Here is a 23,193-nt window from a genome sequence, read left to right on the forward strand (position 1 = left end):
AGAGACAAAGGATGCATTCGGCTTTAATTTTCTGTAAGCTGCACTGAGTGAAAGATGTCTAATGGTTAACTTCTAATGTGTTCCCTCCTCTTGAATACTTACACATCTATTAGTAGAGGATATTTCTTGGATGTATCAAAATGAGGAGGCAAGATCATCTGATACCAGAATTCTAAACAAACAGAAAGATTAATTAGTAAATTATGAGTAACTATTAGCACATGATCTAGGTGTCTGTGTGGTAATAAATCATAGCTAGTATTCAACAATTTGTTAAATTATGATAGAAAAAGAAAATGAACTGCTTGGATTCAGTATGTCTTTAAGATATGAAAATATTCTCTTTCAGGTTAGAATACTAGTTAAGATGAAAGCAATAAAGTTGTTTCTAATATATCTATTAAATATATTGGTGCCTTGCAAAATAAAAGTGCATCTTAGAATTGCTAATGTTTTGTTTTTATGATTCTGTTCTTTGGCATCTGATCTACTTATCTAGTTTGTTTATGGCTTATGTTCTAAGTTTTCCTCCAAAATGTTTTCCTCTTCTTGAATTTCCTTGAAGATGTTTAGGATTTTTAGTTGGCCCTAACTCTATTTTAAAATTCTGATTTAATAACATTTTTGTAATTCTTATTGCCATCCCAGACCGCAAAGCTGAGTTCCCATTTTCAGCTCTGTGTTTCACAGAATGAAATCAGGTTTACATGGAGCAGACTGTTGTGTATGTTCTGTATGATCTGCAGATCTGTTTAATTCTCTGTGCTTGATTTAGCATCAGTTTAATAAAATTTGTCCCTAAATAATGAATTGGTTTCCTTTGCTCCCAAGTTAAGATGATGAGTTAGATTAATAAATCTTAAAGATAGAGAGATTGAGGGATGTCCTATATTTTAATCAGATTATTTCCAGCTTCAGTAGATTTAACCTATAGGGGAAAAAAAATCCATATCTCTAGAGCTGCTGCTTCTTTATGTTTATCTTTCTTTTCTTTCTTTCTTTTATTTTTTTTTTGTTGTCGTTAAAATTATTTTAGTTGAGGAAAAAAGAAAGGTTTAAGAGTAAGATCTTTATATAGATAGATTTCTCTTCAATTTGGATTTTATATTTTAAATATATCCCTTCTGACTAAATGTGCTTATAAGAACAAAAATTTAAGTCTTTCTTCTTTTTCAGTAGAATGTCAAACTATGTGTCGATCATGATGTTTTAAATAAATATGCCAAACCCACCATTTGCTCTCTCCTTTGAATTTGTCCTAGTTGATTAGAAGTGTTTTTAGTTCCATCTCTCTGAAGATACTGTCCCCACCCTGCTTTGGGTGGGGTGCAAGGTTCTCTGTAATCCCCAGTCCCACCTCCTTCTGCCCCTCCTCCTCAATGCACCCCTACCCCACTTTCTGGAGTTTGAACGTACAACCACCTCCCAGCTGGACTGTCCATCTCTGGCAGACCCAGCCTCACTCTCCTCTCTATCAGTTTGTCCATCCAACCCTGTGGTTTCCCTGAACCAAAAACTTCCGGGGTCCCCCACTGTCTTTCAAATCTCAGCAGCACCTTCTGTCTTAGCAGCCCAGGTAGCTCTCCCGAACTCTAAGTCCTTGGCCATCATGCCAGCAGCACCAGCATCACCTAAGAGCAAATTACAAACCCTGGGTTCACCCTGCCTTGTTGGATCACAGATCCTTAACAAGGTGCCAGGTGATTCATATGCATGTTGAGTTTGAGTAGCCCTGCTCTAAGCTCCTCTTCACAAGTACCCTGTACTCCCCAGCGCTTTTCCTGCCATTTAAAATTGGATGGATCTTTACTTCTGGATCTTTTTGCATCTTTTCTATTATTATCCTATATTTAAAAAAAAAAAAACTTAAATCAATCTTGATGGATCCCCCCATCTCCCATGAGTAATTAGCTCTTAATGGGAAAAACAACAAACAAATACAAATGAATAAACTACAAACTTTCCTACTCAAAGATCACCTCTCTTCACCCCCTTTCTCAGTGGTTCCTGCATACCATTCCTGCTCAGGCATCCAGCACAGGGACCAAGCTAACTGTGGCAGGGAGAAGGTCAGGAAAAATTCAAGATTTCGCTCCCGAGACTGAAGTTTTAACATTTTACAGCTAACCTTAATTTTTTTATACAATCACTTAAGATTTTTTTTTAATCTCTTTGGGTTAAAGGTAAAATATATCAGGATAACACTAAGTTAAACACTCAATTAATATTTTATAGTAAAACAGAGTTACTAACAGAATGAAACCAAAGTAGCAATAGTGTGTTTTTTTTTCAAATCCTTTCCTTTTAACAGAACAACTTTTACATAGAGTGGTATTCTATTTTAAAACAAAAAGAATGAAAAACTAGCAGTTCTCATAACAAAATTTTTCATAGGAAAAAATAACCTCAAATTAGAAGTACATATAACATAAAATGTGTATTTTCAGATCAAGTTATCACGTTTAGTTATATTTTTATTGGTGTTTCCAGGAACAGTTCTATTCCTAAAGAAATTCAACTTACTTGTTTCATTCAAAATAATGAAATCCAGTTTTTTTGAGGGCATCTGGACATCCTGCAGCATTTTATCCAAAGCTGAATTGTCTTCCAGGACTCTCAATTCTAAACAAATATTCCAGAAGGCAGTAATTCATTAACAATGTGAAGAATTCGGATTATGCAAAGGGCTAACGAACAAGTGGCAATTCACTGATGGGACTATACATTAGATTATAAACCTTGAGTTCAAATCATTGTTTAAACACTAAAGCCAATAAACAAAACAAAACAAAACAAAAAACCCCCACAAAACACACACCTCACTATGCTAAGTACATGTTGATCCTATTCACACACACTAAGAAGCAAAGGAAAAGTAAAATGCTAGAAAATACCTTTATCGTCACTGCTCCTATGCAGAGTATAGAGGGGCAGACCAGGACCTGTTAACAGGAAAAATGTTTTAGGGCAGGCTTTTTAAGAAAAGAAGGAAACATATTTTTTTCAAAAATGGCCATTTGATACCACTTAACTTTGATATGATTTTAATACCAATTAACTGTGATAGAATAAATATGATCGTAGATGAGGGACTTACTAAGTTAGCTATTTTTCCTCTTCTTTGAAATAGGGGCATTTTTTTTTTTTAAGATTTTATTTATTTATTTGAGAGAGTGCATGAGAAGAGGAAGGGTCAGAGGGAGAAGCAGACTCCCTGCCACGCAGGGAGCCTGATGCGGGACTCGATCCTGCGACCCCAGGATCATGACCTGAGCCGAAGGCAACCACTTAAACCAACTGAGTCACCCAGGGGCCCAAAATAGATGCAATTTGAGATTAAGAAGGATTACCGAAAAGTTACAGGGCTCAGTAGAATGAAGCAGAAACTGAACCTCTGGCCCGGTTGAGTGCCTTGGGCATGCTGCCTCCCGTTTCCTCAACTGTGAACTAAGCCAAAGGACCCCTGACACTGCTATTTTTCTTTCCCAGCCCTAAAGCGACAATCTGGCGATGACCACGCCAGCTCTCCGGCCCCGCCCCCTTAGGGCGGAGCTCTGGAGCCAGCCTCAGCCAGGGGAGGGGCGGATTTCCCTCCCGCTGCCTCCACCCGACTGAGTCGTGAGCCAGGGGGCACATCTGCACAGTGCCTCACTTGGATAAGCGATTCCTTTCTGGCATGCAAAAGTGTTTTTCTCGCATGAACATATCTTCACTATTTATCCCAACTGTGGTAGTTGCAGACTAGAAGGTAATGTATAGAAAAGCTATTTGGTGAGCTATTTAATTTTGATGCATTTAGATAATATTAATGTTTTACTCTTGATCAGAACCACAGTGAAGGCATTAGAAAGACCTGGGTTTGAATCCTGGCTTACCTACCGTGTGACAATATATTTATGTTTTGATCTCTTTACATATAAAAGGAGAATAATATCTACTTTATAGAGTTTTCTTAAGAATCAAACAAGACTACAAATATAAAACTTTTAGCACAGTTCCTAGTATAAAGTGTCTGCCCAAGCAATGGTGACTAAAAACAGTCACAGGAAAAAAAAAAAAAAAAAAGAAAGAAAGAAAGAAAGAGAGAGAGAGAGAAAGATGTAATAATAAAGAAAATGTGCTAGTAAATAAGGTTCCGATAGGTGGTTTGGAGATCTCTTTCCCGTAAGGGATAGTTCTTTTTCAGAATATCCAGAATCTTTCATTGAGAAGTCTTCTAGCAGAGGGCTTATTGGAGGGCTCAGGAGGGCTCAGGAGTGGAGAACTGTGCTTGAATCCTGTTGTGCCTCTTATTAGCTGTGTGACCTGTGGAGGCGCCGTTGTCTGTCCTTGCCAAGTTTCTTCATTAACAATAAAGAAAACAATAATAAAAAAGCAACAGAAGATGGAGCCGTGAGCAGGGTGGGTGACAGACACTACCCACATACATTTTTCTCATCTAAAGGGGCAAGTGCACAAAATAATAATGAAAAAAATCTACAATAAAAAATAGGTGTGGGGCACTGGGGGGCTCAGTGGGTTAAGCCGCTGCCTTCAGCTCAGGTCATGATCTCAGGGTCCTGGGATCCAGTCCCTCATCGGGCTCTCTGCTCAGCAGGGATCCTCTCTGCCTGCCTCTCCATCTACTTGTGATCTCTCTCTGTCAAATAAATAAATAAAATCTTAAAAAAAAATGTGTGTGTGTGTGTGTAAAATGAAGTACCTCAGCTATACATAGTCTCCAGTGTATGTATATTTCTTGTGCGTTTAGTCAAAAGCAAGCCATGCAACTCTCTTGGTTAGAATGGGAGGAAAGGCGGTTAACTTACCACTTAGATGTGCTTGAAGAGAAGGAGGCAGGTGATTTCAAGAGCTCCTCAGATTCAAGAGGAGAAAACTAAGCAGGGCAGAAAGAGTGTTTCCCAGACTGGACACAGAAAGGGAAAGATGGGCAGAATTGAGCCAGGAGGGAGACGCCTGGGTGGCTCAGTTGGTTGCCTTTGGCTCAGGTCATGATCCCAGGGTCCTGGGATCGAGTTCTGTATCAGGCTCCCTGCATAGTGGGGAGCCTGCTTCTCCCTCTGCTCTAAGCTGTCTCTCACTTTCTCTCTCTAACAAATAAATAAATAGTCTTAAAAAAAAAAAAAGAAGAACCAGGAGAGTGGTAAGAATGTTGTCTGAAGAGTAGAAGGAATGAAGTCAGCTGGTGAGTGGAGAGCAGGAAAAGCGCTCAGGCTGAGGGAATGCAAGGAACCATTTCAGATAGACAGACAGACACGGTGGTACCTGGGCTGTTCTCCCCTTGGCAGTTCACACTTACCTGAACACCTCAGCTGATAGTACTTTGCCTCTTTGCTAAATGATACAGAATAGTACTGACACCTTTCTGGATTTAGCTCACAACTCAGGCATGTCACCTTTGTGTAGTCGCTCAGTTGGATTCTGTAAACCAATGGTGGAAATTAAGTGCTTGATGAAAGAATAAATGAAAAGACAGAATTGAATAATGCCATATTCTAGTTTTAAAGGTATCAGAATGCTAAGGCAATGCTCAAAACATTTTCTTTTTTAATGTGCAACAAATACACGAATTAATTCATAATAACCTCAAACTTTCCATTGTTTGGGAATAACACAAAACATCTAATAAAGTCATTCTCTGTTGTTCACACCTGGAGTTTGATTTATAAGGGAATGAAAGTGCTCAATTACAACTTCAGTTACTTAAGGCACGGAAAAAAACAAAAACAAAACAAAACAAAACCAGAAATTGTTCTTCAGCTAGAAAGACTCAAGTCAACAATTTGATTCAGTTCTTACTTATAAAGATTTCTTCCTCCTGGCATTCCTTTATTTTCATTACTGATGTAGTATCTGGGAAGAAAACAAATAAAATATATATTAATTATGTTTTTAAAGAAAGTCAAGTACACTCTATTTGACTCAACACAAAACATTCATTCTGGCCCTTATCATATCATTCTTCCCTGCCCCCTCTGCCCCAGAAGCCATATTTCCCATCATCTCTAAATAAGAGATTTCACTTTTTGTTTTAAAAGATTTTATTTATTTATTTGACAGAGAGAGAGAGATCACAAGTAAGCGGAGAGGCAGGCAGAGAGAGAGAGGAGGAAGCAGGCTTCCCGCTGAGCAGAGAGCCTGGATTCGGGGCTCAATCCCAGGACTCTGGGATCATGACCTGAGCCGAAGGCAGAGGCTTTAACCCACCAAGCCACACAGGTGCCCCAGAGATTCCATTTTTAAAGCAGACTAAAATATCTGGATGCAGGGATTGATCCCTTCATTCAGGTGACAAGTAAAAACTCAAAAAAGGTCTTTTGTGAGAAAAGTAAGGCTGGACAACCACATACCTACATTGTTTTCCGTATTTTCTGTTTTTATAGCCCAAGCTACTGGATGGCAGGAGCCCATCTTTCTGACAGGAGCAGAGCCCCTTCTAAGGATGTCTTTCAAAAACTGCTTTGGGCAGTGGCAACAATAGTCCCTAGTGAGACCCGATAATGAATTCTAGAAATGCCTTAGATTCTAATGGAAAATAACACTCCCTTTCCACCAACTCGTGCATGGTAGTTGACAGCCTCGGCAAAGCTTTCCGTTTTCCAGAGAAAGGCCGAGATGTGGACAGATAAAATGAAATAGCCTCTCCAAGGCTTCCAAAAATCCAGTGCCAGTTAAAATGTAACAAAATGCCCCGATGCTGGTGCGGTGCTCCAAGATGCTTAAGAAAAAGAGGCTGCAGCTCTGCTAATGTAAAGCAGGTAAGAGCAAGAGGTAGAGCTGCTTGGTGGCAGGGTATCAAGTCTGCTAAGCATATGTGAAAATCATTAAGGCTTCCGTATGTTAAAAAGAAAAAAGTACTGAACACATTCCAAATAGACTATTCTTTATTTGTAGGAGATTTTCCCCTATTTCTGGGCATAGAGGGTGTGATTGCAACGAGTATGTTTGCATCCTACCCATTATTAGAATACTCACAGGTAATCACTGGTGAGAGCTTCTATTCCGATGACTTCCCAAGCTCCTTTTGTAATGAACGTGCAATCCTGATGGGATTTTTTTTTTTAAGAAAAGATGTTTATTAAACTCTCTAATCGAAGTGGAGGGTTGAATCTTTTATCTCCTTGGGTTTCTCCTCCCTATCCCATCATCCTCCAGACACCACTTCAGAATTTCGATCAGCCGGATTATTGGTACATACTGACTGACTTTACTAAATGATTTCCCCTTCAACTTAGTCTCATTAAAAAAGAGATCAACCCGAAATAAATTATGTAAGAATACTTACTTGCTTATCTACTTGGAATAGGCAAATGTGTTTGTAGCCATCTTGGTTGCTGATGATCTTGTAGAAGCTCTTCCCATCAGAGGTAAAATGAGGTTCTGAAGGCCTGAACTACAGAATAATAGAAAACAAAAAATACAGATGAGGGCACATCAGTCTCATCTCAGCACCAACTTTAGTTTTTGAAAGTCCTCTCAACACCTCTGCCCAAAACCCATGCTTCATTTACTTGCCAAGTGAAACCAGAGGGTCTCAAAAGAAACCAGAATGTCTCAAAAGAAAATTCTCCTTCTAGAAAATGCAGACAAAAAGATCTCTCTCAGAGAATTCTTTACGTGGAGTAAGCGAGAGAAAGCACATAGGCTTACGCAGTACTCTCAACACATAGCCGTGGTATTGTTATCTCTGGACATCTCTCTACGAAGGATGACTCTATGACTTCTGGCTATAAATGTGCAAAACTTAGCATTTGTCTTTCAGTTTTAAGAAGTAAATTTCCTCAGTGTCACAGATGTGCTTTCTTGAAACAGACTATTATTATTACTATTATAAGTCGGAGTTCGTACATCTTAATTTCCTTCACCTATTTTGCCCATTCCCCTCACCCCTTCCCTCCTGGCATCCTTGAGCGATTGCTTTCTGTTCGGTTTGTTTCAAACAGACTATTATTTTTACTGTTTCAGATAAGAGGTGGTTTTTAATTTGAGGGATTCGTTTCCTCCTTTTTAAATACATATTTCTTTTTGTTTTTGAAAGCCAAAAATTCTTTAACCATTTCTGGACTGGATACTGTAAGGAATGTCTGTTGTGTATTTCACGTGGAAACATTCTTATAGTTACCATTTTTATTGTATGCCTTTTCATTTTGCTAAATAGGATCAACAATTTACCAAAAAAGTAGTTGTATGGAAATACAGTATAAAATTTCCATTTTTCACAGTTCAATAAAAGATAGTTTTCAGAACATAATGTAGTTTCAGCAGAAGAATATCTACCCCAGCCTGAAAGGAATATGTCGCTTTACGACTTCGATTTCCTTACTACATTTGCGAGCAGGTAGGAGATGGTCTTTTAAAATTGTTGGTTCACTTTACCCTCGATGTTTCCTCTCTTATCAGCTCCCATTTTGGGAAGGAAGAAAAATGCTTCCCTCTTCTATTTAGTGATTCAAAGTGGATTCATTTATGGAGCAAACTGAGGCGTGCAGTACACTTGGTGTTCTTATTACAGAGCTCTGAAACACATTCCCCTCTCTAGACCTGTGTTCACAGCCTTATCTTTTTAATACATTTCCCTGTTTCCCCTGGATGGAGTTGTGCCTAGTAGAAATGTGTGAAAAGTGGCATCTGTCTGGTTAAATACAGAGAGGAAAAAACATATTTTTTTCAAAGAGTCGTGAGGAAGTGTAGCGTGTCTCTTGCCATGGAGGAAACCACTTTTCATGTTGGCAAACCTCTCCCCTCTGCCCAATCAAAGCCTGAAGAAAAGGGACGTGTGAATGCTATCGGAGCTCTGAGCCCAGCTGGAAGGGGTCCTGTTTCTGGACCGCGGGCCTCCCCTCTCTGCCCCAAGAGATGTGAAGGAAATCTTTACATTTTCTTTTGCTTTTGGTCCCTTTGTTTCTCTCTTAAAGGAGGCTTAATAGAAGTGATCACAAGAATTAGGTGAGATTTGTTCATCGTCTTTCTGTGAGGGGCCACAACGGCTAGAGATCCTTCCATAATGTGTGTCCTCCCACAGTCCGGTGGCCTCATGGTTGGTGATTCTGCCCAAGGCATAGCGCTCGCAGCACAAATGAGAAGCGTGACAAGTCTCTGCGGGTCACTGTGCTTTCTCGGATACCACTCTGCATCTGGGGCCTAGTAAAGCGTGAAGCCCCAAGAGTATGAGTTCCTCCAAAGGGGGGTGCACAGCAGGGTTGCTGGATGGATACAGTCACCACCGAGTTGCCGCCGCATATAGCCACAGCTCCTTGCTCATCTGTGTAGGCTGTGGATGGAAGCCATGTTTGCTGCCTCCAGAGCATAGGCCTTTAGAGGTGAGCTCAGTGGGCATCTTCAGCATCTTAGCTGCTTTTCAGCAGTGGTTGCTTTTTAACTTTTCAGGAGCTACCGTCCGCCTAGAGTATGTCTTCTGTTTTGTCTGCTCTCAAGTTTTCACCTGTCCTGTCCTTTTTCCCACTGAGCATGTTCTGTATTCCCCACGAAAAGATCTCTCTGGGGCACCTGGGTGGCTCAGTGGGTTAAGCCTCTGCCTTCGGCTCAGGTGATGATCTCAGGGTCTTGGGATCGAGCTCCGCATCAGGCTCTCTGCTCAGCGGGGAGCCTGCTTCCCCCGCCCCTGCCTACTTGTGTCTCTCTCTCTGTCAAATAAATAAGTAAAATCTTTAAAAGAAAAGAAAAGACATCTCTGCAGGGAGCATTTAAATATTTTGAGAAATAGGTCAGGTAATAGCTCTATTAATAGCAAATAACATAGGGCACTACTTTGGTATATATGCATATCAAATAGCTCTGAGTATGTGATCCAGACCACAAAAAACCCATAACTCAAAGCACTTACTCTTCCAACCCAGCCAGTGGTACTCATTTCAGTGTGTTCTTGTGCCTAGAGAGGGAAAAATACAAGGGCAGCATTTCAGAGAGAAGTGAGGTATTAATTCTATTTTTTATCAACAACTTGTGGTAATAGAAGCAAAATTGTACTTAAAATAATCGAAAACGATCTCCACTTATATAATTGTATTTGTGCTCAGATTGTTTATAGGATTGCATCAGGACCTTTACCTCTCTTGCCTAGAGTTCTGTCTTCCATACGTGGCCCTGGAAGCTCCCCTGGCATTTTCATCTCAACACGCACGGCACAGAAGATGATGTCCTTTATCTTGCCTCCATCCCCACCAGCTTGTTGTGACGCCTTCGTTCTTCTGTTTAGTGCCACTGCTCACCCAAGCCAGAGACTTGGGAGTCGCTCTAGATGCCTCCTCTCTTCAGAGCCACCTCCTCAGCCCCTGCCTCCTGGTTTGTTGACTCCCCTCGTCCTTCTCCACCGTTACTGCCTTAGCTTCTGGTCTCATCAGGTTTCCCTTGGTCCATTGCCCTGACCTCCCGGTTGGATACCCTGCTGCTCTTCTCCCTCTTCCAGTCTGCTCAACCCCCACTGACCTCATTTGGCAACAGACGACAGTTCTAGCTCATTAGGATCCTGTCCTATTTAACACCTAGAAATAGCTCTCCGTATCTTACAAGTAAGTCCAAACCCCTCAGAGTGGCACCTAAGCCTCAGCCTACCTCCACCTAACCAAAGAGCTTAGGTTTCCTAGTTTGGAGTCCGGCTGTCACGTGACCTAAGTGACCTTCTTAACCTCTCAGAACCCCTGTCTCCACGGTGTCTGGCTACTCTGAGTGTTCAAGAAATGGCGACTATTATTATGGATTATCCTAATGGTATTCCCTACTAAAACAACCACGTTTTAGGGACCAGCATGTTGTCTCATTGGTTTGTTTCTGTTTATTTTAAATCCAGAGCTATGCACAGAACTTGGGGCGTAGTAGGTATTCATTGTTTGCTGTATAAATAAATGAATTGACAAATCAAGACAAGGGGTGCCCAAGCTTTCTGAAGCAAGAATCTTCACTGTGCCCAACCAGGTGGGAAGTGTGTAGAGGGGGAAGCATGTAGGCACAGAACCTATTACCAGAAAAGGGCTTGGAGAGGTGCCCTTCACATATGTCACTAACCCTTCGTTGGACGTTGCCCCTCCTGAGGCTGCTGGTTCCCAAAGGGGCTTTAATCCTGATTCACTAGCTTGGCTGAACCTTGTGGTTTCTTGTGGGGAATGCCCTGCCCCCATCCCCAGCACCTCAAGGTTGAATTAACACTCACCTTTGTCTTAATGTTGCCACCCTCTCTGCCTGGTTGTTACCTATTTATGTTCTAAAGTTGTTGACTGCTGAAGTATAGTCACAGGGTGGTAAGAGATTTGTGGCCTTTTGATACTGGTTTTGTTTCACACATTCTCAGTCAGTCATTCTCTGCTCCCCATATTTTCTCTGTTGAAACACACTTCGTTGATCTTGCAGCCACTGGCCTTCTTGGGCTGTCTGAATTTTGACATCAAATTCTATCTTTTGGGTTTCTGATCACCACCCCCTCCCCAAGTGATAATATCCATAACTGAAACCATATGACTAGTGAGCAGAGATGAAATGGAAGTGCCATCAAATATCAGATTCTCTCTAAAAGTTAGTCAGGACTCACTCACTGCCTCAGGATCTGACAGACTCAGAAAGAAAAGAAGCTCAAACTTTATTTGCTGATTCCCAACCATTCACTCTCCCCGTTTTTGTGGAGTCCTTGGATCACATGTAGCTTTAGAAGCAGAGCATCGCCATTAAACCTTACCTCTGATTTTCTCCAACTGTTGGTGGCATTATTATAGTCACAAATATCCATGACTGAATAGTTCTGAATCCTTCGGAGCCACTGCAAAGAAATCCTTTCTTCATTTACCCATGTCACGTCACACAAGTAGTAATCCCTGGAAGGAAGGAAGGAAGGAAGTGGAGAGAGAGAGAGAGAGAGAGAATAACTATTTCCAGACCTTGGTACAGATAGACATTTTACTCAATGAAATCAATCTTAATAGGCATATAATTTTAAATGGTTGTTGAAACCATTTAATACCACAATATTTTACCTTTTTCTGAAAGCTTGAAGTGTAATTTAGTTTTGAATGGAAATTAAAATATACCTGACAGGAAAAACAGCAGCTAACATTATATAGTGGCTTAGCAAACGTGACTCACACCACCACTCAGGATTTTTTCAAGTCCTTAACTTGGCCTTTGGTGGTGCCAGGAAGTCAAGGGTGACATTTTTCCCATCTCTTTTCTGCTGTATTGAGAGAACATTACAGTGAGGCCAGACACACTGGCTGAGATTCGAATATTTTCTGGTAATCTGATGTGATTCTCCAGAAAATTCTTACTTTTAGGGTGAAATTATAACTGACCCTTTTCTCAACTTCGTTTTTCAAAGGAGAAAAAATTGACTCACATCTCTATGAACTTTGAAAATCAAATAATTATACTGTAAAAATCTTTTCTCAAAAGTCAAAACATGAACCATGTGAAAAAAATCAAGGAACCTTAACACGAAATTTATGCTAACGGAGATATCTCTAACAGTATGTCTTCCTCCAACACATACCTTTAAACATTTTTGGAGCTACCTTTTGATTTATAGTGAGATGCATGGAATTCTCAATTTACTTTTCTGCTAGCCTACCTAAATATTTGCTCTGGATTTATTATTTTATTTGATTTGCTCCTCCTAGCCCCACACCCCCATGTAATGATCTTGAGTGATCATTCTTAAATCCTTTTTTTTCCACTGTCTGATCAAAGCTTTGTTCCTTTTTGTCAGAAAAATTCCAAGAGACTCTTTTTTCCTCTTTCTTTCTGACTGGCCCCATGGCCATAGCCTCCTCACCAACGCTGAATGCTCTAAAATGCTCCTTCGCTCTTCCCTTCACAGGCTGTGGCCACCCCCTCCTCTGTCTCTCGGCTATCCTTGCTTGACCACAAGTTCTCTGAGGCACCAGCTGCAGCTTTCTTGTTCGCAGGGCGTCCCCAGGCTCCAATGAAATGAGTACCTGGCACCAAATCGACACTGAAATTCTGTGGAATGCAAAAGTCCTGTTGTATTCTCTGTGGCCTGAACAGCTCTGTCCTTCCTTGGAATTCACAGACCCTGTCCTGTCTGCACTCTCTCCACAGACACGAAACCAAATAGCCAATATTTATTGAGCGCTTAGGATGGATCACCGCTTCACTATCGCCCTTCTGTAGGTGGGGACATCTCCTGTGTTAAGGTCCCCTTCTGGGTCCTCCAGGGTCCCCTCCTGACTGTTCCCGTTGCAGGTGGCAAGTACTGAAAGAAGATCAAACCCCTTCACCCAGCAGCAAAGCACCACCTTCCCATAAATAAGGACTCCTTGCCGTTTCAGGCCTTTCTCTTGCTTAGTAAGAACCTATACACCGGGGCAGATATCTGGGTGGCTCAGTCGGTTAAGCGTCTGCCTTCCGCTCAGGTCATGATCCCGGGGTCCTGGAATGGAGCCTGCGTTAGCCTCCCTGCTCAGTGGGGAGGCTGCTTCTCCCTCTCCCTCTGGTCCTTTCTTTCCCCCCAGCCCCTAGCTTATGCTCTCTCTCTCTCTCTAATAGAATATTAAAAAAGAAGGAGGAGGAGGAGGAAAGGAGAAACCTATACACCATCCAGTCTGCATGTCTGGTATTCCATGAATACCTTCTGAGATTTCCCAGCTGCCCTCACTTTGTTCAACCTGCCCCCCATTTGTTCAACCTGCCCTCAGTCTGAAACCACGGCTATGTTCTAAATTCCCTAGGTCTTCCTCAAATATCTACTATGCCTTCTTGGAAAGTCCCTCTTTCTGCACCAACATCAGCATTCTTAAGGTGCTCATCCCTAACGACCACCAGGCTGCAGGGTCTGAGAGTGCGAACCCCTCTTTGCACGCACAGGACCAACGGCGCCTCTCAGAGTTCAATGCTTCTGCCCTGTGCCCAAGCCACAGGCATTAATGAATCTTGCTGGGGAGAGGAATAAATCATTGCAAACGGGGATGGAACTATGACATGCAAGGGAGAAGACAAAACTTTTTGAGATTAACTTTCTGGACTAGGGGTCTGAAGACTTTTTCAGTCAAGAGCCAGATAGTAAATATTTTAAGTTTTGCGGGTCACATGTGCTCTGTGACAATTACTTATCTCCACCTTTGCAGCACAAAAGCAGCCAGAGACAATATATCAACGAACATCTGTAGATGAGTTCCAGCAAAACCCTGAGATCTGAAGTTCACATAATTTTCACGTGTCACGAAATATTATTTTTCTGGTGATTTTCCTTCCCAACCATTCAAAATTGTAACAATCTTTCTTGGGGCACCTGGGTGGCTCAGTGGGTTAAGCCTCTGCCTTCAGCTCAGGTCATGATCTCAGGGTCCTGGGATCGAGTCCCGCATCGGGCTCTCTGCTCAGCAGGGAGCCTGCTTCCCTTTCTCTCTCTCTGCCTGCCTCTCTGCCTACTTGTGATCTCTTTCTCTCTGTCAAATAAATAAATAAAATCTTAAAAAAAAAAAAATCTTTCTTAGTTGTAGATCATACAAAAACAGGCCTGGGGCTGGATTTGCCAGTGGGCCCTGGTGTGCTGATCCCTGCTCTATGCCTGTGGTTCTTATTCACAGATCAAATTCCTTTGTAAATCGGATGGAAATCAGGTACCTCTCTCTGGGGTGGGGGTGGGGGGAGTCTCTTACATACATGCACACATTGCCCAGAGCTCCATGGCCTCAATTAGGATCACAGGCTCCAGAAACGGGAAACTTTTCTAAAGTGGCATGGTTAGGGGAAAGGGCAGGCAAAGGGGAAAGAAAACTCTTTAACACAATTAGTGGGTCACCTTTACTAAGGGCTTTATCTATAAAAACCATACACGATACTTCAGGTTCAGAAATCAGCAGTAGAAAAGTAACTTTTTTCCCATTCGAAATTACGGAGTAATGGAATTTGGGAAGCCTGCCAGGGAACTCACATGCATCTGGCACTTGCCCTGCCCATTTCTAGATCAAAGGTTCATGAACCTGTGTCTTCCACTTTCTCTGTCACTCTCGGTAGCCCAAGGTGTACGCTGCACCCTCCATATGGGCTGCTCGCCAGCCAGCAGACAGGACATTTTGAATCCTCTTGAAAACACACCCCTGTTTAATCACAGCTTCTCTTTAGGATTTGGAATTAAAGGGAGACAGAGCGGCGCTGCGGACCCTGCCCTGAGCCAAGATCGTGCCAGTCTAAGATGTCAGTGAATCATAAAAACTATATAAGGGAACCAATGGCCCAATTGTACTTTTTATTGAAAGGTTTAATTAAGTCCTACTTAGGACCAGAAAAATCCAACAAGCAGTTTTATCAACTATACTTTGCACTATATGCTGATTTTTTATTTTTATTTTTTTATTTTTTTTAAAGATTTTATTTATTTATTTGTTAGAGAGAGAGAGAGAGAGAGGGAGGAAGCATGAGCATAGGCAGACAGAGTGGTAGGCAGAGGCAGAGGGAGAAGCAGGCTCCCCACTGAGCAAGGAGCCTGATGTGGGACTCGATCCCAGGACGCTGGGATCATGACCTGAGCCGAAGGCAGCCGCTTAACCAACTGAGCCACCCAGGCGTCCCTATGCTGATTTTTTAAACAGAATGCATGCATGAGCAAGTGGGGGAGGGGCAGAGAATCTCAAGCTGGCAGACTCCTTACCCAGCCTGGAGGCCAAGCCCAGCTGGGGCTGGATCTCATGACCCTGAAATCATGACCTGAGCCACCCAGGTGCCCCTCCATGCTGATTTTATTCTGTAAAAACAGAGAGGCTCTACTGAACAGACTGGTTATGTAATGGTGGGAAGGGGTGGAAGAGGGAATGTCAGGCAGCCTGGCCTTCCTTGAGCCAACGACTGCCTCTCCCGTCAGGCATAGCGATTCAATAAGCTCTTCTAATTTCTGGGACAATGTTGTTTTTAAGGAGAGTGTGGTTGACTTTAATACTAAAGCAATGGAGCGATTTCTGGACATAATAATAGGAGTGCACACCCATGAGCAGTTTACTATGTGCCAGGAACTGTTCCAAGTGCTCAACCTAAAGCTTGTGGCACCCTACAGGGTAGGAATGCTAGGGCTCCTGTTTTGCAGACAAGGAAAGGGAGGTGTAGAGAGGTTAAGTAACTTGCCCAAGGTCACACACTGGGAAGTGTTGGGAGGCATGATTCAAACTAAGCCAGCTGGCTTCAGATTTTCTGTTCCTAGTAGCTCCCTCTATACAGAACCTCCACCAGTCCCTCTGGGAAATACGGTGGGCTAGCTTCACCCTCTTGCCTTTTTTTCAGGATAAAATTCCTCACTCTATGAGGTCTATTTATTCCCACAGCATGTGTGTAAACTAAATAGCTGAATTCTATAAAGCAAATTATATTTGATAGCGCTGGGATAGACCTGCTTTTGAAGCGTGTTTCAAGCATTTTTCAGAGACTCCTTTTGCAAAGTGACCGCTGCCTTGTAAACAGTAGGCGTTTAATAAATGTCTGTTGCGTTGCATTAATTCCCCTCATTTGTGTAAATGTTTCTTTTGGTATGTTAAGGGTACTTAACATCGGGTCGGCATTACTGACTGGGAAGAATATTGGAGAGAAAACGCTCCTCAGAGCAACCGCAGACGGTGGAGTGATTAATTCGGTGAATCACCCAAGGAAGCGGGCGTTCTGCCAGTGCTGGCCCCGGGCTCCATGCCACTCTCTGCTCTGATGGGGATGCCAGCCCTCCTGGGGCTGCTGACAGATCGCTGAGGAGAAGGATAGGTGGGGTGAGGGGGAGCCCGTCACAGAGGGCAGCACCCACAGCACATGAGGTCCTGAAGGGCTTCCTGTCTTGAGGTGTCGCTAGTTTCCTGGCTGTTTCAGGCCGGTTCCTTTATCTTCTGTGTGACAAGCCCGCACCCTGACATCTCTACTTTATAGATCAAGGATTATCAACTGTTCGGAGGAGGCATTTATCTATTACATCACTCAGGAGCAGAAAAAATAGGGTGGGGCAGGTCATGAGCTGGGTGTGATGGGTCCCCGGAGCCGATCAGCAGATGTGGGGTGGGGTCACCTCGGTAGAACGTGCCCTTCCCAGTCCTCTAGCTCAGGCCAGGGAATGTGCAGATGGCTGGGAGGAGGCAGAAAAGAGGGACTGCTAGGCAGGGTCACTTGGAGGGTCGTCTTCAGTCCTGGTTGTGTAAACCATTCCACACATATAAAGTCACCCTCATCCCTCCACACAGAAGCTTATTCATTGATTCTACACATATTCATTGAGCACTTGCTGTGTTTCAGGCCCTGCACGAGAGGCACCAGATATAAAATATAAATATAAATATAGAAATGTAAATAGAAATATTGTGAAGCCAGGCTCTAAATAAAGCAGGTAGGGAGTTTATGATTTTATAATATATGTTGTTTTCTCTCAAGGATTTTGAGCTCACCAATTCCTCTTATAGTCATCAAGACAAATGAGCAGCCTAATGAATCTAATCCACTTGACCTCTAACTCAGGGAGGGCAGTGGGGAGGCTCCCTGCCTCTGGTAGGACTTCACCTGCTCAAAGCTGTGTGGAGCAAGGACGTGGCCTCAGAGGAAGATGAGTGATGGGCACACGGGGGCAGAGGAGGGGAGAAACACGCCCCACCCTCCTGGGGCTACATTCCAGGAGCTCGTGGATGGCTAGAAAACACGGCAGAAGGTGCTGGGCCCTTTCTGAAGAGGCACAATTTGCCTGCATTAACCTGGCCCCGCTGGAGGTTTGCATGAGGCCAGAAAGTGGGGCATCACTGCCTGCTAGGACATTTTCCCCAGAGAGGAGCTGGAGCCTGGTTTTACATAAACTGCGGCCTCCCTGGTGTTAATAGAGACCAGAGCTGGATTTATAATTCCCTATATAACACATTCCTGAGGCATTTCCAGAAACGACTCCTCAGTAAAATACATCTCACACAAAATATCCCCAGTGAGTGAGGCAGTCCTCACCAGGTATGCAGCATAAAGAACCGCAAACAATGACTTAAGGGTTCATTTGTACGGGGCCAAAATGAAGTCCGTGAACTTGCGCACGTTTCCTAAGCTCAGCTCCTGGATGAGGCTTCTAAGGGGGGTAGAGCCCACAGATGAAGACCTGTGATATGGCCATGACAATGACATGGTAGGCAGTGTATTGAGTGAGATGTGAGTGGGGCATCAGGCATAGTCCCCACCCACAGGAAACACTCGATGCATCGAAACCCCATTATTCGATGAGTCTGGTCTGGCAGGTGAGGAGGGCCTCTGTCCTATTCCCAGATCCCACGCTAACTGCTGTGTGACCTTGAGCAAAAGAGTTTCCCTCTCTAAGCCTTAGTTAGCTCATCTGTGTCCCACAGCACTGTTCTCAGTGTGTTCTGGAAGCCCGCAGGTTCTGTCTAATATCCTGACTCCTGGAGGAAGCAGATGGGGACAAGGCCTGTGCCTGCAACCCGAGTGGTAATGGTCTGGTTGTTTTCTGGACCTGTATTCCTGTGTTCTGTCTCACTTGAAAAAAAAGCCTTTGGGTCCTTACAACAGTTTATAGACCACGAGTGAGGTCTAAAGCCCCTTCCAGATCTAAGGTTCTTCAGAGTAGGGGCTTATGGCTCATTCTCCCAGCAGACAGATGTTGGTCATAGACCGAGAGTTACCTCCAGACCCTGCTGCTGCTCTTTCCCTGGACAGCCCTGTACTCCCCACACATGGGTTACCTTCCCCTTCAGAGCCATCTGCCTGGGCTGTGCACTGTGGTTCTTGCCTGCTCAAGCCACATTTGCCCCAGGATACTTTCTCTCATCCCTGGGGTCAACAAAACCCATCTCCCCCTCCTCAGAATGTTTCTGCCCTTCTGTTTATGCCTCTGAAGTATTTGCCTTCAGGGTCATTTATCGGAATATATTCTATCCTCTGCTTGGTCGTAAGTGCTAAAAAGATAGTAGCTCAGCCCTATGGACATCTGTTACGTAAACAGCAGGTGCTCAGTCAATGTTGATAGACGAGATGACTGGATGGGGCCACACAGCGGATTTTAAAACCTTCAGGTAAATTTTTATACCTTTGGGCAAACTCAGAAAAAGCAATTTTTAAAAATTTACTGATAATTTATTTTTTTCCTCCAAATGAATAGGTTAAAAAGATATTTCTAATCAAGCCAATGAATTAATGACTACAGAGCAGAGCCTACGGCATTCCTGATGTGGTGCATTCAACCCTGACAAGGCTGCTTCCATGTTGCTCTGATGGTAACTCCCGGAAGCTGAGAGCAGTGGTTGAATTCACACAAAGAAGGGCGGCTAGCAGAGTACTTGTAAGCTCTTTCTTCTAAGTCAGACAGGATTGAATACAGACTCCTACTTGGTCATTTTCTTAACTTCTAGGCCTCATTTCCTTATTTGTAAAAGAGGCATATAATTATAGTTGTTGGAAAGAGTTACTTTAAAGACTAAGACTAATACAAAGCCTGTAATAATGCCCTGAGTCTGGCACATAGTGAGTGCTCAGTACTACTAGTTATTATTTAAAAGCAACAAGAAAACCAACACAATGAACAGAAATGAATAGAAAGCAACTCACAGCCGTAAACTGCATGCAATGCCAGGTGGTTATCTTTACAGGAAAAGCACAGGGGGCTGAGGGTGTGCGGTGGCAGACTTTCAAACCACCAACGATTATTTAAGCAAGTGACATCCTGAGGCATGTCAGTGTCATGAGGATCCCTAAATTTCTCCGGTTCTCATGGGGACCTGCACAGCCCTTGTGATCTGATCTCACTCCTATCACTCACCTCTTCACTCACACTGCTCTGTTCGCTTAGCCTCCTTGCAGGCCTTCTCACAGACCAGGCACAGCCTCTCTGTGGGGCCTTTGCACCTGCTCTTCCTCTGCATGGATACTGAACCCCCAGCTACTCAGGTGGCTAGCTGGCCCTCTGTCTTATGTCACTGCCTATGGGCCATCTTGTGGGAGAGGGCTTCCTTCCCTGACCTCCCGCCACCATCACTAACCCCTTGCCTGCTTTGATGGTTTTCACAATTTTCTGTCCACCTGGTTGTTGTCTGCTTCCCCAACCTTGAATGCAGGCTCCATGATTCCCGTCTGGCTGCTCTAGTCACTGTGCGACCCCATCACGGTAACTGTGCTCAACATGAAGACATGAAGTGGGGGCTCACCAAAGAGTGGCTGATGAAGGGCTTCTGGGCGTGGGGGGACACCACGGGACACTACCCCTGATTCTGCCATTCATTTTTAAAATGTTCTCCCTGAGATCTGTGAAACTGTACAATCCACACATTCTGATCAAGACACTTACCCTGTTGAAATAGCATCAGGAGGAGTGATTTCTACTGAAGTTGCCTTGGTGTTTGGGTTGAGATTGTCGGTTTTTACAACAAAGAGCTTTACGGTTGGATTTACAGCTCCTGCCTAGGGAAAAACAGTAACAGAATTGATATGGACAAAAAATACCACATCTTTGCACAGGTTTACAACTGTACAAAAATGTCTACATTAGAGCAATAAAATTATAATCACAAGACACGTTAAAAATCTAGATAGGTAAATCTAATACAGATAAAATGAACATAAGAGAGAGTCATGAAATGCAACTTTTTCATGTTCAGGCAGAAATTTGTCTATTGACAGCCCCTAGCACTCCTGTTTAAATCATCAATGTTCATAACTCAATGTGTTTTGTGCAAACAAGGACAAACTTTTAAAAAAATCAATTCTATTATTTTGCAAATATACTCTGACTCCAGAAGGCAAAAAGTCTAATGGCTGACAACTAGGAAGAATACCCTGGGTTCAGCCAAAGACACAATCCACCAGGAAAATGAGTTTACCTGAGCCAAGAGCCAATAACGCTAATTAGGAAGCCATAATTTGCGCTCCAAATTCAAGTTCACCACATTCGAGCTTTACAATCAATATGATGACAGAAATCTACAAAACTTTTTTATATATACACACAGACCTTCAATTGACAAATTAGTTAGAAATAATATATTTTTAGTGAGAGCATTTCATGTTTTTTTTTTTTTTTTGCCAGTTTCACTCATCAAAAAATAACATTCCACTGAAAATACATCTCTATATTTAGTCTCGGATCCTTTTTTTCTTTTTACTTCCTCTGTCTTCCTAAAATGGCAGCTCTTCACGAAGCAAATTGAGTGAGTTGGTAAAAATAAAAATCCCTTTTCCCAAGTTGCTTACAGCAGAAACATTTACTATTAGATTTTCCTATAGATGATTCTGTGGCCATTAATATTATGATACTAGTGAAGAATCCTGGTTGCCTTCTAAATCCCCCTCTTCCTAGGTTTACACTGCTTAACAAAGCTGTAGGATTTTCATAAATATGCATCCCGTAGGGGGAGAACAGCCTTGCAAACCAAGATGTGGGACCATTATTCCAAATGCAGGACGTGTGAAATTCACATTAGTGCCAAATCTATACCAGAATCCCTGAAACTAGTTACGAATCGGTTAATTAGCAATACAACCTGATATGTAACCGAGCTTTTCAACTTCATCCAGGGTACATTCCAACTTCTACAAATAAGAGGAGCTTGTGATTCAAGGACAGCTTCTCTTTTCCTCCACTGAAACATTCTCATTCCCCCTACCTCTTTCAAAAGCATTTTCCCCATCTTTTTCGGCTTGTCATTCCTCAAAGTTTTTGGAGAAATTACAAAACCTTAAATCACACTCTTTCCTGGGATAATAAAAATACTTTAAAATTGCCAGATGCTGTTGACTTCAGCAAGAGTAATCACAGCAAGCTGTTGAAGAGAGACTGACAATATTTTCATTAGCAGGAAAGGATTAAATGAAACCATTCTTTTCCTATCAAATCACGGAACCACTACGTGAACAGGAGCACAGACCTTCGGATATGGAATCCGCACAGTCTTTGGGTACTGCAGCGACTCGTCAGAGTAGAAGGAGTATTCAATAAGTGGGACTTCTGTGTCGTTAAATTGGGCATATGCTAAAAAAGTGCCTTTTGGAGACCACCACAGAGCAGAGTAGGCACTGAAGATTTCCTCTGAAAAAAGACATAAATTGTTCTGTTACAAGAAGTAGCTGATAAATTGGCTTTGGCATTCAAAATATTGTTCTCATTAGCTTTAGTAATTACAGTAGAGTTCAACTAATGAACCATTTTGCATTTGCTGGGCTTCCAAATTCAGAGTAATACAAATGAATAAAAATAAAATCTTCAAGGATAGATCTGGATTGTAAAAATAAGTAACCCGTTGGACCATTTTAGAATATTTTAGCACACAATATTTAATATAAGCTCTACATTTTTTTCTTTATCTTATAATCCTCTAAATTTATGCCGCAAAACATACTAAAAGTAAATTTCACACAAGGGGCTGATTCTCCTTTCTAATTTTCAAACAGTCAACATGCCAGCATACTCTCCCCAACTGGGCTCAGTTTGTACTGTGCCCACAGGGTACTGGTGGGTGGTGTGTGGTTCCAGACTATCGAACTAATATGGTGCCCACAGTTTACTACTCTTGGCACAAACAGGGTGTGGGAAGGATGGATTTAGAATGACAAGGCTCTCCGTGAGACCCCAATTGAAAAACATCTCCTTCGCTTAGCCTCAAAACTAAAGACTCTAGCGGGTTAGTGTACTCCTCTGCTGCCTACAGTGATGGTAAGGGAAGAGGGTCAAAGAGAGAGGCAAATGAAAGGAGAGGTTTTGCTCTCCAGAATGGTGTTGGACTCGTTCTCATTCTCTGGCAAATGTAGTTCTTTCCTGTGTTTATTATTGAGTCTCTTCATGGGACTTCCATTGTTTGGCTCTTAAAATGCCAAAACCTCTTTCATGGAGGGTTCAGGTAGACCAAATGGAGACTCCTAGTCCTTTATGCAGATTTAACCTACAAAATCTCATGTTCTGATGTGGGGGAGGAGGGTGGAAGGTAAAAGCAGTAGTAAAGAAACTTGAGTCTTAGAGTTAGGAAATCATCTGTCCCCATCACTTTTCTGATTCCTGAGGTCTCTTTACAAGTGTCTTCCAAATGCTGGTTTTCAATAATAATAATGCTAATGGTAATAGTAGTGGCAGTAACAGTAACAACGATAACAATAGTAACACAATGTAATAATAATTACTATGATGAGCAACCAACATTTAGAGAGTGCTAACCATGAGGTAGATTTGATATGCAACCAACATCTATGTGAGCTACCTCACAGTAGCTCATTGTGCAGGTGAGAAAGGGGCAGTGG

General features: G+C 42.6%; 1 protein-coding gene across 1 annotated transcript in view; it reads right to left on the reverse strand.

The window, feature by feature from the left end:
- Window positions 1-23,193, reverse strand: part of DPP4 (dipeptidyl peptidase 4) — an 80,256-nt gene that overhangs the window by 20,982 nt on the left and 36,081 nt on the right. The window contains exons 9-19 of the mRNA XM_047721921.1: window positions 21,831-21,991; window positions 20,255-20,367; window positions 11,687-11,822; window positions 9,845-9,889; window positions 7,286-7,393; window positions 6,976-7,043; window positions 5,800-5,853; window positions 5,300-5,421; window positions 2,895-2,942; window positions 2,524-2,622; window positions 103-172 (exon numbers count right to left, since the gene is read on the reverse strand). Coding sequence (XP_047577877.1) covers window positions 103-172; window positions 2,524-2,622; window positions 2,895-2,942; window positions 5,300-5,421; window positions 5,800-5,853; window positions 6,976-7,043; window positions 7,286-7,393; window positions 9,845-9,889; window positions 11,687-11,822; window positions 20,255-20,367; window positions 21,831-21,991 — 1,024 coding nt within the window. The remainder of the gene's footprint in view (window positions 1-102; window positions 173-2,523; window positions 2,623-2,894; window positions 2,943-5,299; window positions 5,422-5,799; window positions 5,854-6,975; window positions 7,044-7,285; window positions 7,394-9,844; window positions 9,890-11,686; window positions 11,823-20,254; window positions 20,368-21,830; window positions 21,992-23,193) is intronic.

Source organism: Lutra lutra, chromosome 3 (assembly GCF_902655055.1).
Source record: "Lutra lutra chromosome 3, mLutLut1.2, whole genome shotgun sequence".
NCBI lineage: Eukaryota > Metazoa > Chordata > Mammalia > Carnivora > Mustelidae > Lutra > Lutra lutra.